We start from the raw sequence: 22,032 nt of genomic DNA, 5'->3' as shown, positions 1-22,032 counted from the left end.
TTTGCAAAGCTCTGTTTCAATGTCCCAGAGAGATCCTCAAAGGTAGGGGCCAACTGAACTTGGAATTCGCAGACTTCGGTGGTGAACTTCTGAGAGGCACGTCTAGCCCCTCCCCAGAGCAGCTTCTCAAATCAAAGCGAGTGTTGCTACTGACGTGCTGGTACGGGGTTGGGTGGGGTGTGGTGGTGGATTCAGCTTCCCCTGCATCAGGCAGGGCGCCGGTGGCCTCCCCCATGTCTCTCAGGCTCACTGCAAGCTGTGAGCTGTTAGTATTCCTCCCCGCCACTAGTTAGGAGCCAGCCAGTTGTTCGAGTTTCTGTTTTGCAGTTTAGAAATTTGAGGCATTGAGAGGTGGAGTGATGTGTCTGATACAGAACAGTTGAGGCCAGGAGAGACCTGGAGTTTTAACTTAGAAACGGCAGCCTCCCTCCACTACCCCATGCTGTGGTTAAGGCTATTTCCTCTCCATCTGGAGGTTTCTATTTCCCCCCCCTAAAAAGATAGCATGCAGCCTACGGAATACTTAACTTGGAGGAACTTTATTTACTGGAACACTGTGGGAAAGCAACACGGAGAAGGGGCGCTGGAGGCATGTCTAAGTGGTAGGGGGCTGTCACACGTTTGCGTGGGAGCCTAGCCCTGCCTTTGGATCCCTCAGGGGCTGCTGACATGGTGGGGTCTACTCCTGCCTACTGCCCTTAGACCCCAGGCCTGGTAGGTACTCTGCCCACCTGGAAGGAAGGCAGGCCTCCCTTGTCTTTGTAGCAAACGTGCCTTAGTACTAAACACCGAACTGTCACATCTTTTATACCCCGTGTTTTTCTTTTGTTTGTTTGTTTGTTTTTGTTTTGTTTTTCTGTTTATTTTGACACTTGAACCTTGGGCTTTCTCTTCTTGGCTCCAGTTTGTATTCTCCCTCCAGCTGTGCTGCCTCTGGCTGCCCTGGGCAAATGGCCTCCCAGGATTCAGAGGGATTTTCTCCATTGACCTTGCCCCTTGGGTAGTGCTCAGCCACTCTCGTCCCACAGTGCCAGGATGAGCCGGCCATGTGGCCGCGAGCCTCAAGGCTCCGGAGGCCATACTTTGCCTCCCGTGACCTTGACAGTGCTGGTCCTAGCTCTGTAGTCCCTGTCCCTGGTCTGTGCTGCCCTGTGAGCCTTTGACCAGTTTGCAGAGGCTGGGGTGGAGCTCTTGGCCCTGTGCTCCTGGGCCCACGCCGGACGGGACCATACAAGCTGCGGTGTCCAGAGCCCTGCCGGGACTTGGGAGCTGCTGCTTCTGGTGGCCATCTCCATCTGGAACAGAAAATTGGAGGCAAAAGCTTCTGTGCTATCACTTAGCTTGTGAAAGGAGCACCAGTGAAGTGGAGAAAAGGATTGAGATAGAGAAGGAGGAACAATAAATCTGAAAGGTGTATTATAGATCTGGCATTGTTTGCTAGCAAGTATAGTTGCTTGTCTAATCTGATGGGATGTCTTCAGGGCAAATCCATGATGGTGACTACATTTTATAGCCATTCTTCCATAGGGAGAGGAGAATGGAGACAGGGTTTTATGTGCCGGCTCTTCTCCCCTCTTGGTCAAAGTCTGCTCCAAGGGTAGGCTTGTCCATGTAGTTTGCGTAAGCCTAGGAGTGGTCAACAAAGTGTATCACACCTTGCTGGCAAGTCGCACCTCAACAGCAATAAAGTCGTGGATGGCAGGCCAGAGGGGCATGATGTGCTCATCAGGGACATGAGGGGCTGTGACACTGGCGTCATTAGTGCTCTCCAGATCCGCAGCTGTGGGGGTAGCACAGGCTGTGTTAGGTCCGTTCAGCCCAGCAGGTGCACCAGCAGGTGCACAGATCTGGGTGATGGTTAAACTGAATCCGGTCACATCAGGCCATTTTAGTGTCAGTGCACCTTGGTTCCTGGGCTTCTTTCTGCTGCTAGGAAACTTCTCATCTGTGCAAGGAAATATTCAGTTTCCCTTTCCAGGTCCTGGGGTTGAGCGTGTCTCAGAGGGAATGGTATCTCTTCCGTGCGTGGGGTCCTGCTGACTGGGTGGGATGGGAGACAGGAGCTGGATAATGTTAAGAGTAGAGAGGCTTCTCATTGCAAGGAAGAAGAGTTGTCCCCAGAGCAGCTGATGAATGTGGCATTGATCGTGTACTGAGTGCCCATGCCTCTGGAAAGAAGTACTCATGGTCAGAGTCTGGAGATCTCATCTAATCCATTGATAGGTGTTGTGAGGCCAGTTACTAACTTATAAGCAATGCCATATCTCCTCTTCGTTTCAGTTCCTATAGATGGCTTCATTCTTGCCCTTCTGCTCTGGGTGATCATTAGGCTTCTGTAGCCCCTGTGGGATATGCTCCCCTGACCTGGCCTTAGTGAGCCCCTGTTGGGGCCCATACTGACCCTAGCTAGCCCAGAACATACCAGAGACAGAGTTCTAAGGTCACCTTCTAGTCAGTTGGGACACTATGATGATGTCAAGGGAAGTGCTTAAATTTCTAGTGAGGCAGCCCCGTGGCCATAGAGAAGTTCTTTACCTTTTGATTATACTGAATTTCTCTAGCTTGACTCATCTTTCAGGTGACCTCCTACAAAATCAAGGTGATGCTTGATCTGGACTCTGAGCCAGGTTAAAGCATTTAAGCAGCTAATGGCCTTCTTGACTTTGGATCCCATCATGGTCTCCCTTGACCCAGGTTATTTGTACGTGGTAAAAACAGACTTTCAAACTGAGAGTAGGGAAGGCCATGGGCATGATTTTCATAATGGTTACTCTCCAATAAACCAGCAGTCTTGCATCATAGGGGGAATTAGTTGCTCTGCAAGGGACATACGGGATATACTTCCCTGGAGAGTTAGGGGTGGGCAGGTGGTCCAGCCCACCAGAAAAAGTGCTCTGTATGCAAACTTGCTGTCTTCATTTTCAGCAGCCTCCTGGACATGCTTAAGTTTTGATGGGAGTGTGTGGGGCAGGGGTGCCTGGCTCCTTCTCTCCAGCTGGACCCTGTGCCTTGTTTCTGGGAAGGATGTGGTAGATATGTGATCAAAGGGCCATTCCAGCAACTTGCTCAGATCAAGGGGAAGCTGATCCAAGCGGACTTGCCGTCTCTACTGCTGGAAAACGGCAACTGCTGGCAGCCCTCAGATGAAAAATTCCCACAGAACAGAAACATTAGAGCCCCTTCTCAAGTCATCCTGTTAGAAATCAGAGGAGTGAAATTGGTCTGGGTTTCCTTTGAGCACAGCTGCACTCTTCCGACTAGGTCACCAATGAAAGCCGAGCTCCTGGCCCTTTTTCAAATTGCAGGAATTGAGAATCCCGTTTCCTGCTTCTAGCTCTTCCCATCCATGCTCACCCTTCCCTTTTGCACTGGGATCACACTGGCATCCCACCCCTCTCTTCCTTGTAGGTAGAAACAGGAAGTCTGGATTTCTGATGCCCAGGGACACCCACTCTGGCACCTGGGCTAAGAAGGACTATTACAGAATGTTCTGGGACACAAAGCCTTTCACCAGGCAAACCCAATGGGCAAAACTTTTCAGGCCCTGCCTCGCCCAGCTGTTTGGGGGAAGATCACTGGCCTGAGCAATAGTGATGTCCCATTCTGCATGGTTTCTTTGATATGCCAGGCCCCACATAAAAGCAGCTTTCCAACACCACCACATCGTTCACAAACTCATCTCAGAGCCACTTGCCTTGACCTATTTCACACTCCGCAGAGTCCTCCCGGCTTCTGACCTGGGGGCTGACTCACTTTCCTGTTTACAGCCTGGCCTCAACCCTCATTCCTAATGTTTTATGTAGTTTGTATGGCAGTGACCTTTGCTTCCCTTTTGACTAGAGTTCAGATTCTCCTCTGGCCAGACAACCTCAGACTATTCTGGGTAAAATAATGCCAGATCTCACCTGACCTCCAGCATCCTTGGTCCTAGCTATGGCCTCCTCAGAGCATTGTACTTGCCAGACTGGCCTTTATGGTTGGGGTAGCCTCAGTGTGAGAGAGGAAGGTAGAAGAATAGCATAGGGAGGGAAGGACGAATAATCCCCTTCCTTCTGAAAGTGTAGCGCTGTTGATGCAGACATTGAAAGAAGCACCGATCATTTTGCCCCCCAATTGTCTCTACGGCCTGAGAGAGTTTTCCAGAGAAGAGAAAGCTAAAGGATTAGATCATCGTCTGATTTTTTTTTTTTTAGATAAGGACTTCTCTTCCTTATGGCTAAAAAACCTTGGCTAAAAAAAAACTACTACTTAGGTGTTGCCAGCAGTGGCTGCAACAGAGAGTTGTAAACTTATCTTGGCAGTTAAGGAAGCGTAGACTGTTTTCTACTTATTTTGAAGTAGAACTTGATGTCATTGAAAGCTGTTGACATCTATATTCTTGTTGGTTGATCATTTAGGACATTCTGGCTTTTCACTCTTTTCTCACTTGTGATCATCATAGTAGCTTTATAGGGTGTGTCCTCAGGGATTCTGCATTTGTGGGGGGGAAAAACACAAAAAACCCAGCATCAGACATAAGCTTACATCAAAGGGCAAGATTGCTTCTGCTTATTTATAATAGTGGGCTATTGCATGATCTACACTGGATACCTAATTTTGATTGCCTTGTCAACAAATTCAGTGCCCAAATAACTGAAGATTTTTATGACTGGGGAAACTTCAGATACATAGCATCAGAGGAGAGGCAGGGAAGAAAGTGAGGTAATTGAGTCTGTGATCCATCTCCGGCAATTATGAGCTGCTCTCCTTGTCAGATTCAGCTCCTATTCCAAATTAGTATTTACCTGGGTGGAGAAGTGTAAATAGTGGGCACCCTGGGAATGGAGTTGGGGTTGTCCTTTTTTTTTTTTTTTTTCTGAAATGAGCTGAGAGAGCACTGTGTAAATGTGCATAAGATACTAAGCTAGTCTGGGTAATAAAATTCAAAGTTAGAATCATAAAATACTGTATGGGAAGACATTTCATACCCAAGGGAAGGGACAGAAAAATGAATGTGAGTTGTGAAAAGGATACTTAGAGAATGGTAGAGGGAGAACTCATTTATAGTGAGAGGCTTTGTAGTCTAGTAGTGAGGCACATGGGCTCTGGACCTAGACCACGTGGGTTCAAATCCCAGATTTCCCACGTAGTGGCTGTGTGACCGTGGACAGGTTATTTAATATCTTGGTGCTTCACTTTCTTCATCTGTAAAACAGGAATAACAGGAGTATCTACCTCATAGGTTTGTTGTGAAGATGAAAGAAATTGATTCGTGTCATATGCATAGAGCAGTGTCTGGCCCAGAGTAGGCGCCTAATAAGGGCTAGCTGTTATTATTCTGAAAGACTTCGTCAGGTGTGTCAACAGGACCAGCAAGATGCATGACATCTAGCACCACAAGTATTCTATCTTCTGGTTCTGCCGAGAAAATCCAATCTATTTACTCTTTGACTACGGAATGTGTGTGCTTTGGCTAACACAAGAAAGAAGGTGCATGAAAGAGCTACTCAAATGAGGATGGGAAGAGAGGGGCCTTCATAGAAGGAGATGTAAATGGATTGGGTCCTGGTCTGGAAAAATGAAGACTGAGAGGCACTATGATGGATTTTGTGAAGACAGGAATAGCATGAATAATAACTTGTTTATGAAATACTGGAAAATTAGAACTGGCGTGAAAGATGAATCCTTTGAGGTGAATACTTGAACAGATGGTTACTTGACTGTGCTTGCTGGGAGTCATTCAGTGATGGAGCCTGTTAGCTCAGAAGTTTCAGAGCAATCTGGATGAAGGGTATGGATTATGGTCCTCTAACTCTCAAGGGTCGTTAGGGATGTTTGGGATAGAGCCCTAGGTTAGCCCAGCACAGCATAGGTAAATAACTTCTATTAAGGTAGTGTAGAGCTGTTGCAAACCACTCAGCAACCTTCATTCACTTGATTCCCACATCGGCGAGTCCCTGAGTTTCTACTGTGGGCAAGTCTCTGCAGGGAATCAAAAGATGAGAAAGACTGCTCATGTGGAAGGTTTGGATTTGCATTGCCACCCAGAAAACACTGTGACCAAATTAACTTAATCTGAAGATTTAATATAGTTGGTTCACTTTTACTCATATTGTCCTGAGACCAGGGAATTTTGGGTTATTTTTTTGAGCTCAGGATTGGTATTGTGAAGAAGTTAAGGAAATAAAAGTTCTCTTTTTGTTATTGTTTTGCTTTCATAAATTCTATCAAGGTGATACTCTAATGTCAATAGAAAGTTTATTCTTTCCGGTATTTTTATTACTAGAGTGGTTATTCATAAAAATCAATTTTAGGGCCAGAGGTTAATTTAGAGACATCTTCAGTTCCTCCTTTCACCGCTTAAGAAGATGGGTCCCTGGGTGACATGCATAAGGTGGCCAAGCCTGGACCAAAGCCCAAGTTCTAGTCTTCTGTGTTTTCTTTCCCATCAGTCTGCTTCCCATAGAGGATCAGGGTGATTATAGTTGAGCTTACTTCTGTGTACACACAGACTCAAATGTGTTATGTTTTATCTTGGAGCACCCAGAAACAGATTTACTGGGAAGCCAGTGAAGCTTAAGCTTCAGGGCCCCTCACTTGTATGAGCCTTGAGTGAGGAGAGGAAACTAGGTTGTAATCAGGAAACATTTCCCTATACACGTTGCTGGTAAATGACCTAAAGAGATATTGTAAGAGATGGGCCTGACTTTCCAAGGCTCCAGTAATTTATTGTAATCTTTCTCACATTCTTAAGAAAAAGAAACTCACTTTTGTACCTATTTCCTACTTGCAATTTTGTATTCTTTTTCTTAAAGAAGTATCCTCTTCCTGCTGCAAGATTATAAATTGCAGGTTCCATGAAACCTCAGTTTGCTTCTGATCCCCAAAGATATAATTAGTTAGAAATTTCATTTTAATATTTCAGATTTTGATTTTTGAATTATTTTTTATTTAAAAACTTGAATACACTTGTTATTTTTATTTTTTATATTTTATTTTAACGTTTGTTATAGTAATAAATGAAAAGTTTGTTAAAAGGTTTTATTTTTTTCATTCTTTTAAAAATTTTTTTAATTTTACTTTTTCAGTGTTCCAAAATTCATTATTTATGCACCACAGCCAGTGTTCCATGCAATACATGCCCTCCTTAATACCCACCACCAGGCTCACCCATCCCCCCACCCCCCGCCCTCCAAAACCTCAGTTTGTTTCTCAAAGTCTACAGTCTCTCAGGCTCATCTCCCCTCCAATTTACCCCAATTCACTTTTCCTTTCCTTCTCCTAATGTCCTCCATGTTATGCCTTATGCTCCACAAGTAAGTGAAACCATATGATAATTGACTTATGTTAAAAGGTTTTAAAGAAAAATGGTAACTCCTTTCCCTATCTTTCCCCACCCCTTAGTTTTGCTCTCTAGAGTCAAGCACTTTTAATTTCTTTAGATATTTCCCCTACGGCTTATATTGTTTAATAACTTGCTCTCTTAATTGATCAGTTTTCTATCAATTTACAATAATATAGAATTTTATATAATAAATAATATAAAATTTTATATCAATAATAAAATAGTATTGTATTATTATTCAGTTGTATGTTGGCTTCCTGTAATAGATTTAACTTTAATTCTAAACATCCCTTTTCTCTCCTCTTATTTCCCCAAAATAGTCAAATTACAATTTTTGGTTACCTCCATCATCACTATTTGTATTATGATGACCATGTAAATATTATTTACAGCAAAAGCAAGTAGAATCCTGTGGTATCATTTTTTTTTTTTTCCTTTTAGAGACGGGTGGGGATGGGGCAGAGGGAGAGGGAGAGAGAGAATCTCAAGCAGTCTCCATGCCCAGTGCTTGAGCCCTATGCAGGGCTCAATCCTACAATCCTAAGATCATGACCTGAGCCAAAATCAAGAGCCAGACGCTTAATTGACTGAGCCACCCAGACACTCTCTCTGGTATCCTTCCTTGTACAACTTTTTATTTGTCCTAAAGTTAATAATTATCTTATTTTCTTTTGCTTAATTTTCTATGTTGCCTATTTGAAACACTACTCTCCTTTCTTTTCATTTACCTTTTTGTTTTCCCCAGAGTTCATAATTGCTTAGTTTTTCCTTTTACTTAATTCTCTGTGCATCTAACCAAATAGATCATCAGAACTACCAAGCATCTATTTTACCAATATTATTTGTGGAAGTAGCCAAATATACTAGATAACCTGCCAATCTTCTACCTCCTCTTTTTCTCCGCCCCTCCCCCCAGACCTCCTTGAATAATCCTTCATCCTCCTTCTCCAGTATGAAGTGATTTTTTTTTTCTAGTGTCTGGAAATTTCATATGATAAGCCTTTGGTGAGAATGTTTTAAGAAGAGGACACTCAATGGGCCCTTTCTAATTCTCAGGGAATTGTCTACTCACTATAAACAGTTTTATACTAACAGTTTTATATAAGCAGATTTTGAAAGTGTGCTTTAAATATCTACTACCATACAAAGACTGCCTTCACTTTCTGGCTGAGTAGGTTTTTGAAGGGAATTCTCTTAATAATGGATAAAGTACCACATCTGGATGCCTGAAATGTCTGTGATTAAAAGTAGGATTTGGTAATATGAAATTCCACTCCTATTTTTTTGGACACATATATTAACTTTAGGGTGAATTACCTAAGTTTTGAATCCTAGATAATTATTAAGAAAATATTCCCAATTTCTTGTTACTCTCAAACTCATAATGGCACTTGCCACTATGAAAACTAGTTTTTAATATAAGGAAGTTAAATACAATTTGAAAACAAAAGATATTTTTAAAAATTTGTTTTACATACTATTTTTTTTTAGCTGCCTTAGAAGCATTACACAATAATAGGGATTAACTATACTAGTTCCAGTAACACCTTCCCTCCCTGATACTTTATACATGCAGAATATTTGCTGAATTCGAACTGGGTCCTACTAAGTAGGGCAATAGCCTTGTTTTCCTTTACTGAAGTAGAAATTAAGGCCACTGCAATTCATGACTAGGTTTTCTTATGGGGACTTTTTGTTCCTAGATGATGCATTCCCCTGTAAAGGAGAATTAGTGTTTTCCTAAATAATCCACTATATAAATCAGGAATGGCACTGATTTTTTAGAGAAGGAGAAATTATTTTCAGTGTGTTTCAGTATATTTTAATTCCATTCCTTTGAGATTGATGCAATTCAAGTGGCATGCTATTCAGTTGAATTCTTGTGGAACATAGCTGTATACTTTCATTTGATTTATTTTATTTCCTGAGAACATCACTGGAAGAAACAATGTTTTTGAATCCTTAAGATCTTGGTTGAGATGCTCAGTCCCAAGGCTTTTACAAGCAGAAATTAAATGTCTGTGATCAAATCCTCCTCCCAGAATGCACTGTTATTGGAATGCCCCTGGCCTCTGTTTAGACCTATAGTTTTGAAGCAACTACACGTCTCAGGACATGCCAACCCTTCGCCCTTCCTTTTCTGTCTTCAGTCGTATTGTCCACTGAAAGTTGTGGACACACATAGGAGTGGTAATTGCCCAGGGGCAGGTTTAGGCTGTCTTGTTTGCCTGAGGGTTTTTTCCCCCATATTTTTAAGAATTTGGTGGTGGGGGACGGTTCACACTGAGGAGTGGTGGAAGACAGAGAAACACCTACTGGAGATTATGGTAGGATTTCTAGCAGTTTATCAATGGGTTGTTCCCGACTTCCCTGTTTGGTGTCCCAAAACTTAGAAAATTGAAGGTGCTTTTCTAATATCTCCATTTCAAGCGACGTCCACGTGTGGAAAGAATGTTAGTGGCTAATTTGGTGCAGTAATTTATTTCCAGGGTAGTGAGGGAATTTCCCCTGGATTTTAGTAGGCACGATAGATTCTAAAGCTATCTCTAGGGATGCTGTACATTTCTCCTGAAATTCTGGATCCTTGAAAATGAACAATTTTGCTATTTGGGTGTCGTGTGTAAGGTATTTCCTAGCACTTGCATTTATATTGCATTATTGGAAGCTTATCAAAAATAAAATAAATAAAATAAAATAAAATAAATGTGTGTACTCAATCAATTGACTATGAAAACATTTGGTTTGTTTCTTCAGTTAGATTCAACATCACTTCTCTCTGAGGAGCAGTTAAAGTGTCTTCTGGATGAATGCACCCTCAAACAAAAGTCCATGATTAGACTACCTTCAGAAAGAGAAAAGGAAGACATGGAGGATATAACACCAGAGGTCCCCCATCTTTCCAGATCTGTCCTCTCTGAGCTCCTAAAGGGATTAGAAACAACGGTCAAAAGCTCTGAGGTGAAAGACACAGATATGCCTGAGAATACAGAATGTGAAACACTTACAGGCTACTATCTCACCAAAGCCTTGACTGGGCGTTACACACCCCAGGCCCTTGTCATCGAAGCAGAGAATTTGAAATGCCTCCAGTTTTCCAAGGACGAGGTTATTAGTGACACAAAAGACTACTTTATGTCGAAGACTCTTGGCGTTGGAAGACTGAAGAGGCCCTCTTTCTTGGATGATCCACTGTATGGCATGAATGCAAGCCTTTCATCCGAAGACCGACATCTGAAAGTCCATGCTGCAGAGAAACCAGAAACAGGTAAGGCTTGGAGAATGTATGTATCGGTGAATTATTACTTGGCATCTCAACATAAAGATGTTATAGTTTCAGGTAGCGCACAATAGGAGTTACGTTTGTAAATCACAGATGGTGGCAATAGCATGAAATAGAACATTTATCAATGTTTGTGTGAGACCAAGGTTGAGATTCCTACTCTTATGACATACATTTTTTTCTAATGGTATTGAATACATATTCTTGGTGGTTATACAGGAAACAGTGATGATTTCAGAATAAAAGACAAATTTGTTGGAACAGATGCAAATAATTTGAATAGATTTGCTTAGTCATTTAACTTCCAAATTTCAGTGATGGCAATTTATTCCAAGGAATGAATTTGTAAAATGTGAAATACATTTTATTAGTGGTTTTATTAGTTTCTGTACAAACTTCCTGTCCCAGCTACTTGTATATACTCAGGTGTTTTGTCTTGTTACATTACTGCATTTTACAGTGGTACAACGGTACAGGTTGTAAATACTATGGACAGTTTTTGACAGACACAAATATTCAATTATTTATCTATGTTAGAAGTCTATTTAAATAGACTCAACTTTTCTTCTAATGTAGATGTCTCTATTGGTCAATCTTTTGATTACGGTATATATTTTCTATTAAGTCTATATCAATTTCTGTTATCTCCATACTACCCATTAAATTTAGACTCTACTAATTCTGAACTAACTCCTCAGTGCCGTATTTCTCACTGCCTGCCAGAAAGCTCCATGTGGTTACAGCCTCAGTCTGATTTCCTCATCTTTCCTTGTAACTCAGATTTTCCTCTTTCCCTTCTGTTTCCTCCATCACCCAGGCTCAAAATTTGAGTCATCATCGAATCTCCTCGCCCTTTTGCTCCCCACCTTCGACCTTCAGTATTGTTTGTTCTGCTTCCGCAGCGTCTCCCATACCCATCCCTTCCTCACTCTTCCTGCTGCCTCAGCTGGACCACTGTGCTGATCCCTGGACCAGTCCTCCCCACCTCTGGTTTCTCCCCTCCTCCAGCCATCGTTGACTACCACCAAATGAATCCCTCCAAAGTCCAGCTTTGATAACCACACTTCCGCAGCTTGGAAAAGTTCTGTAGCTCTCCACTGCCTACTGAATATAATCCAAATTCTTTCCCTTGCTGGTTCAGGCCTCCACAATCTGACTTCCACAATCTGACTTGAGACTAGTCAGTCTCTAACTAGTCTTCTACGTGTTATTCAGGTTATAGCTAATCTGGTCTCGGGATTTCCAGGGCTTTCCTCTGCCCCTGGATAACCCCTACACCTTTTTTTTCCCCTGAAGAATGTTCAGGTACCTCTTCATTGGTAGTGGGATCCCAACCCCATCCTCTCTGAATGTAACCTTCCCTTCTTCCCTTTTTAAAAAGTTTGATTTCCACTCCGAATGTCCAAGACCCTTGGTCCCCTATCAGGTCATTTCACACACATTGTCTTGAAGTTCTTAGGCACACACACACCTTCTCTTCCTTAAAATGGTGTAATTTTTTTGAGGACAAAGATCCTATCTTTGATTTATTGTTACATCTCCTTTGATGTCCAAAGTGCTGCCTTAAACTAAGTGCCTGTTTAAGAAATGAAACTTTAAATTGCCCAGTTTTAGAATAATATGCTGAAAATGTGGTTCACATTTACTCTTCACATTATGAATGAAAGCAGGTGGTATTGCTTAAGAATTATGCAAGGCTCCCATGCTATATAAAGATTTGCAACTTTCTTCTTTTTTTAATGAAATTTTACAAGCTATGAAGTCTGTATCCAGCTGAGAGTTCTTTTTCACAACATGCAGTTCCATCAGATGGGTGCGTTCTGCCTTTCCCCACTAAGGATCTTCATTTAATAAACTGTGAAAACTTTGTTCTGCCCTAAGATCATGGTGTATTTTCTTTCTATTTGGATAAAGGGTTTTTATTAGGGAAAGCATCTGCATCTCCTCTTTGTCTATTGTAGGCAAACTTACTAAGTTAGAAGTGATGATTTGTTGCATATGCGATCTCATCCCCGTGGAGTCTGTGTGGAAGGGGGTTTAGAACAGTACTTTACTAAAATATGACTTGACTTCTGTGTGAACTTGGGTCACACTGATGTATATCTGTCTCTTAGTAGAATTGACAAGACAGAATGAACTAGAACTTAATGTGACTTGATGGAAAGAAGCTGCGGTGGCTTACCTCTAACTTCACAGAACGTGCCTCGGAAGGCACCAGATAATCCTAATGTATGATTATAACAACCCCTGAGAGTATGATGAAGATGGCATCATGGTGAATCTGTGAACCATATTTTATTTTCCACTTATTATATAACAGACTTTAAGGAATAGGTCCTACGTTATCATCTTGAATGCCTGTTAGCATATCTGAGGTTGGAGGTTTTAATTTTACTAACCTCAGTGTTTATGATTAAAATACTTCGCTAATCAATTTTTTTGCTAATCAATTTTATTCTAAATACTAAATTGGAATTATGTGCTTTCTATGAATGCGAACACCAAAACTGAATGTCATGCCTGCTTTCTTGACACAAAGCCCTTTACAGATGTAACTTGAATGAGGAGTCTCAGTGTTTTCAGCTGATACGTTATATTCAGGTCTTTCTTAGGAAACAGTGACATGTAAATGTGATTCCAGGTGGGTTTCTACAGACTGGACTGAACTAAGAAAAAACAGTTATCATTTTCTCTTTCAATAGCAGATATTATTGATATATTCTTTTCTTTTTCTTGAGGAACTGAGGTCTGTTCCAAGTATTAAAATTCTTCTAAAAGGCCGAGTCAGATAAAACTTCAAAAAGAGAACCCAGCTGAATGATATTGAGGGCCAATTTAAACTGTGGTATTGAAAGATAAGGATCTACCTCACAGCTGTATTCAAAGTTCCATTTTTCTTGTTTGGGCTTTAGGCTTAGCGGTAAATACTGATACTTGACTTTCTGGATACAAGGTCCAGTAAATTCAGGGACGCCTGGGTGGTTCAGCTGGTTAAGCGTCTGCCTTCGGGAACGAGGGAGTCGTGAGATCGAGCCCCGAGTTGGGCTCCCTGCTCAGTGGGGAATCGGCTTCTCCCTCTGCCCACTCCTCACCCTGCTCATGTGCTCTCTCTTAAATAAATAAATAAAACCTTTTTTAGGGGCGCCTGGGTAGCTCAGTGGGTTAGAGCCTCTGTCTTCAGCTCAGGTCGTGGTCCCAGGGTCCTGGGATTGAGCCCCGCATCGGGCTCTCTGCTCGGCGGGGAGCCTGCTTCCTCTCTCTCTGCCTGCCTCTCTGCCTACCTGCGATCTCTGTCTGTCAAATAAATAAATAAAATCTTAAAAAAATATATTTTTAAAAAAAGTTCCAATAAATTCAGTGTTGTACTCACTCCCTGTTGGGGGTTTAGGGGATTGGTAAATAGTGTCTTCTCTTCTCTACCGAGATCGGAACCCATTTAAAGACAGAGGGATTCTGAGGAAGGCACAGAGCAAGTTTGGCTTCATTGCTGATGAAACGTAGGGGGTTGCTGTGACCTGGGTGGGCAGCCCAATGGTCTTCCAACGCTGCGTCCTCCAAGTGAACTGACGCACGCAGTCACCGGAGAAGGTGGAAAGCCTCAAGCCTCACCTGTGGAGACCTGTCCAGGTGGAACCACTAGCTGGGCGGGGTGGTGTGCTGACTCTGTGGAGGAAGGGGCGGGCCGAGCACGCTATCTCTTCCCCCAAACTCCCTGATCAGGAACTGGCTCTTCTCCCTGACGGCCCGTGGAACAAGATGGTGCAAGGTGGGTTGCTGCCCTGCTCATAAGTCCAGTGCGTGGAGAGCTGGGAGTAAGCGTTCTTTGCCCCCACGTCACCTCTGAGACACCCCCGAATATGCTGGAACTCCACAGAGGAAGCCCTTCAGGTCTGTGACTAGTCTGCTGTTTAATCAAGTTATCTTATGTCGAGTTGCTTTCCAGAGAATTCCAACAAAAAGGTGTCTCTGCGTGTACGGTGTACTCTTTTCCACCAAGCATTTGATCTACTTATCAAGTTCATATAGTGAAGAAGAAAATATGAATAATGAAAGCAACAGTAGTAGCATAGGGCAAAAAGGGACACCAAGTCAGTCATGTAGTAAAGAAAGGGGTCAGAATTGTATTAACTCTTCAAGGGAAACAAAGTGGAATTTTCCCATAGGACCCGTGTAATGAATGCTGTCTCAAAAATTTTTATAACGAATGAGTCAGATATGTTTGTTTTAAAAATACCAACCTTAAATGAAAACTTCGGGCTACTAACTGTCTTGGTTGGCTCAGGAATGTCCTGGTTTCACCATCGAATGTTTCTTGTCCTTGGAAACCCTTCGTCTCTGGCAAACTGGGATGATTGGTCACTGTAAATTGAAACTGAGAACAAAAGCCCAGAGGGCAAATTAATTACTTAAAGCTTGCAGTAGTCTGGGTAAGTGGCAGGATCCCAGACTAGAAGCTAGAGGAGCAGAGGGAGGTTGGGCGTGCCCACCCACCAGCAGGATCTGGCCTAGTGGTTGGGAGTCTGGGCGCTGGGTGAGGCAGATCCGGCTTTGAATGCTTGCTCTCTTATTAGCAGTGATCTTAGGCAAGTTACTTAATCTGTCTCCTCTACGCCTTAGTATCCTTATCTGTTAAGATCAGATGGTTTTAATACTTCAATAAGGATCAAAGGAGAAAGTCCACATAAAATGATTATGTCAGTGACTGGACTTGGTCGGCTTACCCATGGGATAGTAGTAGTCCCTCTTTTTTTTTTTTTTTAAAGATTTTATTTATTGAGTTATTTGACAGAGACAGGGAGAGAGGGAATATAAGCAGGGGGAGTGGGAAAGGGAGAGGCAGGCTCCCCGCCGAGCAGGGGGCCCGATATGGGGCTCAGTCTCAGGACCCCAGAATCATGACCTGAGCCGAAGGCAGACACCTAACCGAATGAGCTACCCAGGTGCTCCAGTAGTAGTCCCTCTTTATTTGGGTTTCAGCCACCTGTGGTCAGTAGCCTTCCGGAAGCAGGTGATTCTCCTGGCCTGTTGTCAAGGTTAATGGTAGGCTAACACTGTCACAATGCCTACGTCATTCACTTTCATCCCATCGTGTGAGCGATTTATCGCCTCACATTATCACAACGAGAGGGGTGAGTATAGTACAAGGCATTTTGAGAGTATGTTCACATAACTTTTATTACAGTAAGTTATAATTGTTCTATTTTATTAGTATTGTTTTTAATCTTTTACTGGGCCTAATTTATAAATTAAACTATCAGAGGTATGAATGTATAGGAAAAATCATAGTATATATGGGGTTTGTTACTATCCGTGGTTTCAGGCCTCCATTGAGGGTCTTGGAACACATTCCTTGTGGATAAGAGGGACTTCTGTATTTAACATTTAATCAGGAGATTTCCCATAAAAGCCTGGACTTCTGACTTTTCTGACAAGTCAGCAGGTCCTTCCACCAGTGAGGAGAGCTGAGGAGCAGTTGTTCCCTTTGGAAGAGGCATGGGGGACAGGGTCCCTGTCTGCCCCTCTCAACTTCATGTGCCTGGCCCTTTGGAGCCATATGATTTCCATACCATGTTATAAGCCTCTGCTGCTTCGAGTGTGGCCCAGTTACTGGGGGCTTATTAGAAAACCTACTGACTCATAATTTGCACTTTAATAAGATCCCTCAATGACGCTTACTGTGAGGTTTGAGAAGCACTGTTACAAAGCACAGATCATCAGGATCTTTGGGGAGTGTTTTGCTTCTTGTTTTATACCTGTGTCCAAGGCCCTAGCCTGACTTCCAGAAGTCAGAGTCCCTGGTATGGAGCATTCAGTCTGTCAAATTAATGCAAGCTACAAGATTATATATTACATAGCTACTATACAAGATATAGTATAAGCTTATATATAAGGCTATATACAAGATTATATATTCTATAGCTACTATAAATATTTGAGAAATATGCATTTCAGTATAGATGTCAGAAAGCTAATTATGTTATTCCATTGGGGTCCTCAGAACAAGTTGACTAGCCATGACAACTGTGCAGTCTGATACTCCATGTTGAAAAATTGCCCGTCAGAGGATTTGTTTTGTTGTAACTTCCTCCTTATTTACCATCAATTTTTATTTTAGTTCCAGTATAGTTTACATGCAGTGTTAAATTAGTCTCAGGCATACAATATAGGGAGTCATCACTGATTGTAAGTTTGGAACGGAACTTGGGGTTGTGGTTGAATTGGTTTTTGTGAAGGACGTTGCAGTTGTGAAGGGTACATGTGTTAGTGTATGTCCTTACTCTGACCACCCGAACAGTTTCATAGGCACTAGATAGTTTTGAGAAAGTTTGCTTTGTTGTAATACAGGCTTTCTGGTTTGTAGTGGAGTGCTGAGATTCTAAAATAGTAACACTACTAGCTAACTTTTTTTTTCCGTTAGAAAATATGTTGGCTTGCTCGTAGGGAAATTCTTAACTCATCGTTGCTTTGATGGGGTTCTGTTTCTCTCAAACTGTGTGTGCCCTCAGGCCTCCTAGTTATTATTTGTTAAATTCCTTTTTCAAGACAACTCATTGCCTTTCAGATGCACTTAGTAACTTGATCAACTCCCCCAAATTTATTGGATCAAAATATCAGAGTTGCTATATGAGAGATTTCCACAGTTCATTACCTTTTGATGTAACAGTTTAGTTAAGTTTATATTCAATGAACTTACCTTAAGTCACTTTCAACTAATTTTCTTTCATGCTTTTTTTTCATTCTTGATTTGAGGTGGGCTTTTCATGCGAATATGTGCCACCAATTATTTTCTTCATCTCATAAAATACCACTTTATCATTTTGTTTAGTAGTGTCAACAATGGCATTTTGGAGAGGTTTGGTACTTGATTGTAATGTATTATTCTTTTATCAGTTAATAAGAACTTGTGATTCCAGTTCTTCATTCAAATTGAGTAAAATGAAAAAGTTAAGATCCTAACTGTGGACTAGATCTGTGCACCAGCAGTCCTGGGAGCTTGTTAGAAATGCAGTGTCCCAGGCCCTGCTCCAGACCCACTGTCTCAGAGTCTGCCTTATAACAAGGTTGTCCAGCAGGTGATCTGTGCACTTGTTAAAGTGGGAGAAGCTCTGGACTAGATGGTTGACTAGTCCTACTGTAGGATTATCCATGGTGGTGGTGAAAATAATGTCAGAAAGTATCTTCTTTTCCATCTGCTCAATCCCTCCTTTTTCTTCTTAAATTTCATTTTAATGAAGATCCTGCCTCCTCCAGATTGTCTTATCTCTCTAAGCATACCTCCCATCTTGCTTTTGGGTAACTTTCCCTTTAGCCACCAAAAGCAAGCATGTCCTAGCTTGAGTTCTCAACTCTTTCATGGTTGATAATTTACTTGGAGACACGTATAACTGGTGTGGGATCATTTGTGCTCTGTATATTTGGCGTCTGCCTCAGATCTGTCTGGCATTTTAAGCTTTACAAAGTCCATCCCTTCAGCAATGCCTCTTACATTGGCAACATATTAGAATTGCTTGATGAGGTTTAAAGCAGACCAACGCCTTGGTTCCATCCCAGGTGAATTAAATCTATTTCTAGGGGTTGGCTCTGGACATCAGTATTCATTCATTAAGGACATTGTTCTAGGATATAAGGAATAGGACACAACTCCAACTCTGAATTATTTCATCTTCTGTTGATGAAGGCAGGCACTTAGGCAGGAAATCACAGCAGGGGCGAGACAAGAGTAGTAAGAGCTTTGGGACGAAGTCCACGGCCACACTACAGAGGGAATGATGAACACTGGGGAGATGGGGAAGTGATGTGCAAGTTGGGCCTCCAAGGATGAGGGTCATTTACTGGGTGGATAAGAGGCACAACACTCCAGATAGAAGAAATAGTACCTGGGAAGGCCTGGGCCACTCTTACCATTCCTCATCTCATGTGTGGGATATTGAGGTTTGCTTCTCCTCTGTCCCACCTCTCTCCCTGCTTATTTTTCGTCTGTGTGTTGGCAATACCACTACGTTTCTCACTTGACTCTCTGAAGAGAGTAATTTTGCCCTTAATGATTAGGCTGATTTTTAAAAATAACAGCATTATTGACCTATATTTTATATACCCCTATTCATTTCCTGTGGTTGTCACAACAAATGATCACAACAGAAACCTAGATCTCTCAAAGATCTAGAGGCCTGCGGTCTGAACTCAGAGTCTGCAAGGCCATACTCTGCCTGGAGGCTCTAGGGAAAAATGCCCCCTTGCTTTTCCAGTGTCTCAGGATTTTGACGTTTTTTGGCTTTCTTGCTTTGTGGCCTCCTCCTGCCAATCTCTGCTTCTGTTTTCACATTGCCTTTCTCTCTGTGTGTCTCTCCAGTCTGCCTCTGCTTTTCTCTTGTAAGGATGTTTGTTACTGAACCTATGGCCCACCTGGATGAATCCAGGATCATCTCAAGATCCTTAACAGATCTGCAAAGACCCTTTTCCCAAGGAAGGTAACTTTCACAGGTTTGAGTGATTAGAATGTGGACATAACATTTTTTGGCCACCATTCAATAGTACTTTTACAATGCAGTGGTTTTTATAGTCACAGAATTTTGCATCCAACACCACTCTCAATCTGACATTTTCCTCACCCCTCAGACAAATGCTATACCTATGAGTAGTCACTCCCCATTTTCTCCCAATGCCCCCAGCCCTAGGCAACCACTAATCTGCTCTCGGTCTCTGTGAATTTGCCTAGTTTGGACATTTCATATAAACAAAATCATAAAAATATGTGGCCTTCTGTGTCTGGCTTCTTACACTTTGCAAAATGTTTTTTAAGTTTCATCCATGTTGTAGCAGGTATCCATACTCCATTCTTTTTTATGTTGAATGCTGATCTCTTGTATGACTATACCGAGTTTTTTTTATCCATTCATCAGTGGGTGGACATTTGGGTTGTTTTTACTTCTTAGCTGTTATATGTAATTCTGCTATGAAAACTAGCCTACAGGGCACCTTGGTGGCTCAGTCTGTTAAGCATCTGCCTTCAGCTCAGGTCACTATCTTGGGGTCCCGGGATTGAGTCCCGCATCAGGCTCCTTGCTCAGCAGGGAGCTTGCTTCTCCCTCTACCTCCTGTTCTCCTTGCTTGTGCACTCATACTCTCTATGACAAATAAATCTTTTTTTTTTTTTAAATTAGAATTTGAAAAGATTTTATTCATTTATTTGACACAGAGGGAGAGAGAGAGCACAAGAAGGGGGAGCAGCACACAGGGAAAAGCAGGAAGTGGGAGAAGCACACAGGGAAAAGCAGGTTCCCTGCCGAGCAGGGGGCCCAATGCAGGACTCTATCCCAGGACCCTGAGACCATGACCTGAGCTGAAGGCAGAGGCTTAACCTACTGAGGCACACAGATGTGCCAAATGAATAAAATCTTAAAAAAAAAACAAAAGCAACTGGCCTACAGATTTTGGGGTGGATGTATGTTTTCATTTCCCTTTGGCATATATGTAGGAGTAGAGTTATTGGGTCTGTGGTAACTTTTTGAGGACTTGCTGTACTTTTCCAAAGTGGGTGCACCATTTTACATTCCCACCAGTGGTGGATGAGGGCTTTGGTTTTTCTCATTTCTGGATTCAATTTTATCGTCATCTTTTAGTTGATCCTCTTATCACTTCTGCCTTCTCTGGTAATCTTCTCACTAGGTTGGGAGAATATTTCCATACCATTTCTGTTAGTGTCACATGTCTTTTCTCTCACAGTGAAGAAATGGCAGGTGGTCAATTCTTATCCACCCAGAATGTCACATTTTCTTTTGGTTTCACCCTGCTTCCCAGAAATAATGCAAAGCAAGCAACAATGGAAGTTGATGCCAACTCCAGATCCATAACCATTTTAGTTCTTAAAACCTAGAAAGTTTTCTCTTGGCTGTAAGCTAAATGAAGGCAAGTACCTTCTCTTTTGTGTTTTCTTGTAAACTTTGTATGCAGCTTGTGATGAGTGTTCAATTAAGTATTAAATGAGAATGGCTATTGTCTCATGTGTAAAATGACTAACTGTTGTGTAGGTTGAATAATTTTTCCTAATTGTGCACAACTTCTGATAGCCTAACCACTTTGGTTGTTGTTTTCAATGCACAGATGAACAGGAGACTGAAGATATGATGGAAGAATGTAAAGAATCTTAAGCAAAGACTTGCTGGGCGTGTTTTAAGAAAGTTGGGTAAATTCAATTACATAGTTTTTTCTGAATTCTTATATTCAATGACTGCATTTATAGGGACCATTCCTCAAATAATGATTTTAATATTTGGATTTTCTCTACCTGGATTATATTTCTTTGATATTTTTGAGACTTGGGGTATAATTGGTCAGTGGGGGTTTTTTTTTTCATTGAAATTTCTTGTAAAATTGTATTTTACTGCCAATCTTGTAACATCAGGGATACATTATAGAAACCAGCATTTTATGTATGTGTGAGTTATGTTAAAACTAGCTGAAGTGCTATGATGACTTTGTGTTTGATTTTATGTGTTACAACTTCATTGGGATTCATACAGTTTTTTTTTTTAAAGATCTTATTTATTTATTTGACAGACAGAGATCACAAGTAGGCAGAGAGGCAGACAGAGAGAGGGGGGAAGCAGGCTCCCCGCTGAGCAGAGAGACCAATGCGGGGCTCGATCTCAGGACCCTGAATCGTCACCCAAGCTGAAGGCAGAGGCTTAACCCACTGAGCCACCCAGGTGCCCCGGGATTAAGACAGATTTAATCACTGTGAATTCTTACTTGGGCCCTGATTTTCCAGATTTCCTCCTCTCTGATGTCTGGTGGTAAGTATAACTTGCCAAAGGAAAAAAAAAAAGAATTTTCTCAACAAAGCAATGTTAGCATAGAATTTGCTTTCTTATTAGCAGTGATACTTTGCTTAAACAGGAGTTTGACTGAATTACTTGATTTAAAAAAAATTATTGGAAAACAAGAGAGTGAGAGTGAGAGACTGAGTGAGCACAAGCATGTAGAGAGGCAAGCAGAGGGAGAGGGAGAAGTAGGCTCCCTGCTGAGTAAGGAACCTGAGGCAGGACTTGATCCCAGGACTCTGGGATCATGACCTGAGCCAAAGGCTGTCGCTTAACTGACTGAGCCACTCAGGCGTCCCTGAATTACTTGATTTTTATTATCAGTTATCATCTTTCAGAATGCAGCAACTATATCATCCTGTTGGAGAGCGTATTTATGTCAGAATTTTGAGCAGAGGTTCTATGCCTTTCTTTGATTGAACCAATTTAATCATCTTCTCATCTCTGAAGCAAGTTCTGTGGCCAGGGGATGGGCTGTGATAATTGGTGTAGTCAGGGATTCATGCTTGCTTTTTCTAGATGGGAGTTGGGTTAAGCTCCCTGGAATAACATGTAGAAATTATGGACAGTAGTAAAAAGTAAGCAGTAGCAAGACATAATCACATAAA

General features: G+C 42.0%; 1 protein-coding gene across 1 annotated transcript in view; it reads left to right on the top strand.

The window, feature by feature from the left end:
• FSIP1 (fibrous sheath interacting protein 1) overlaps window positions 1-11,567 on the top strand; it is a gene marked incomplete at both ends in the record, with an annotated part of 174,027 nt that extends 162,460 nt beyond the window's left edge. The window contains 2 exons of the mRNA XM_080809705.1: window positions 10,079-10,589; window positions 11,422-11,567. Of these exons, the coding sequence (XP_080665831.1) occupies window positions 10,079-10,589; window positions 11,422-11,567 (657 nt within the window). The remainder of the gene's footprint in view (window positions 1-10,078; window positions 10,590-11,421) is intronic.
• Between the last annotated feature and the right edge of the window lie 10,465 nt (window positions 11,568-22,032).

Source organism: Martes martes (assembly GCF_963455335.1).
Source record: "Martes martes genome assembly, chromosome: 7".
Lineage (NCBI taxonomy): Eukaryota > Metazoa > Chordata > Mammalia > Carnivora > Mustelidae > Martes > Martes martes.
This window is presented reverse-complemented; position numbering and strand designations above follow the sequence as displayed.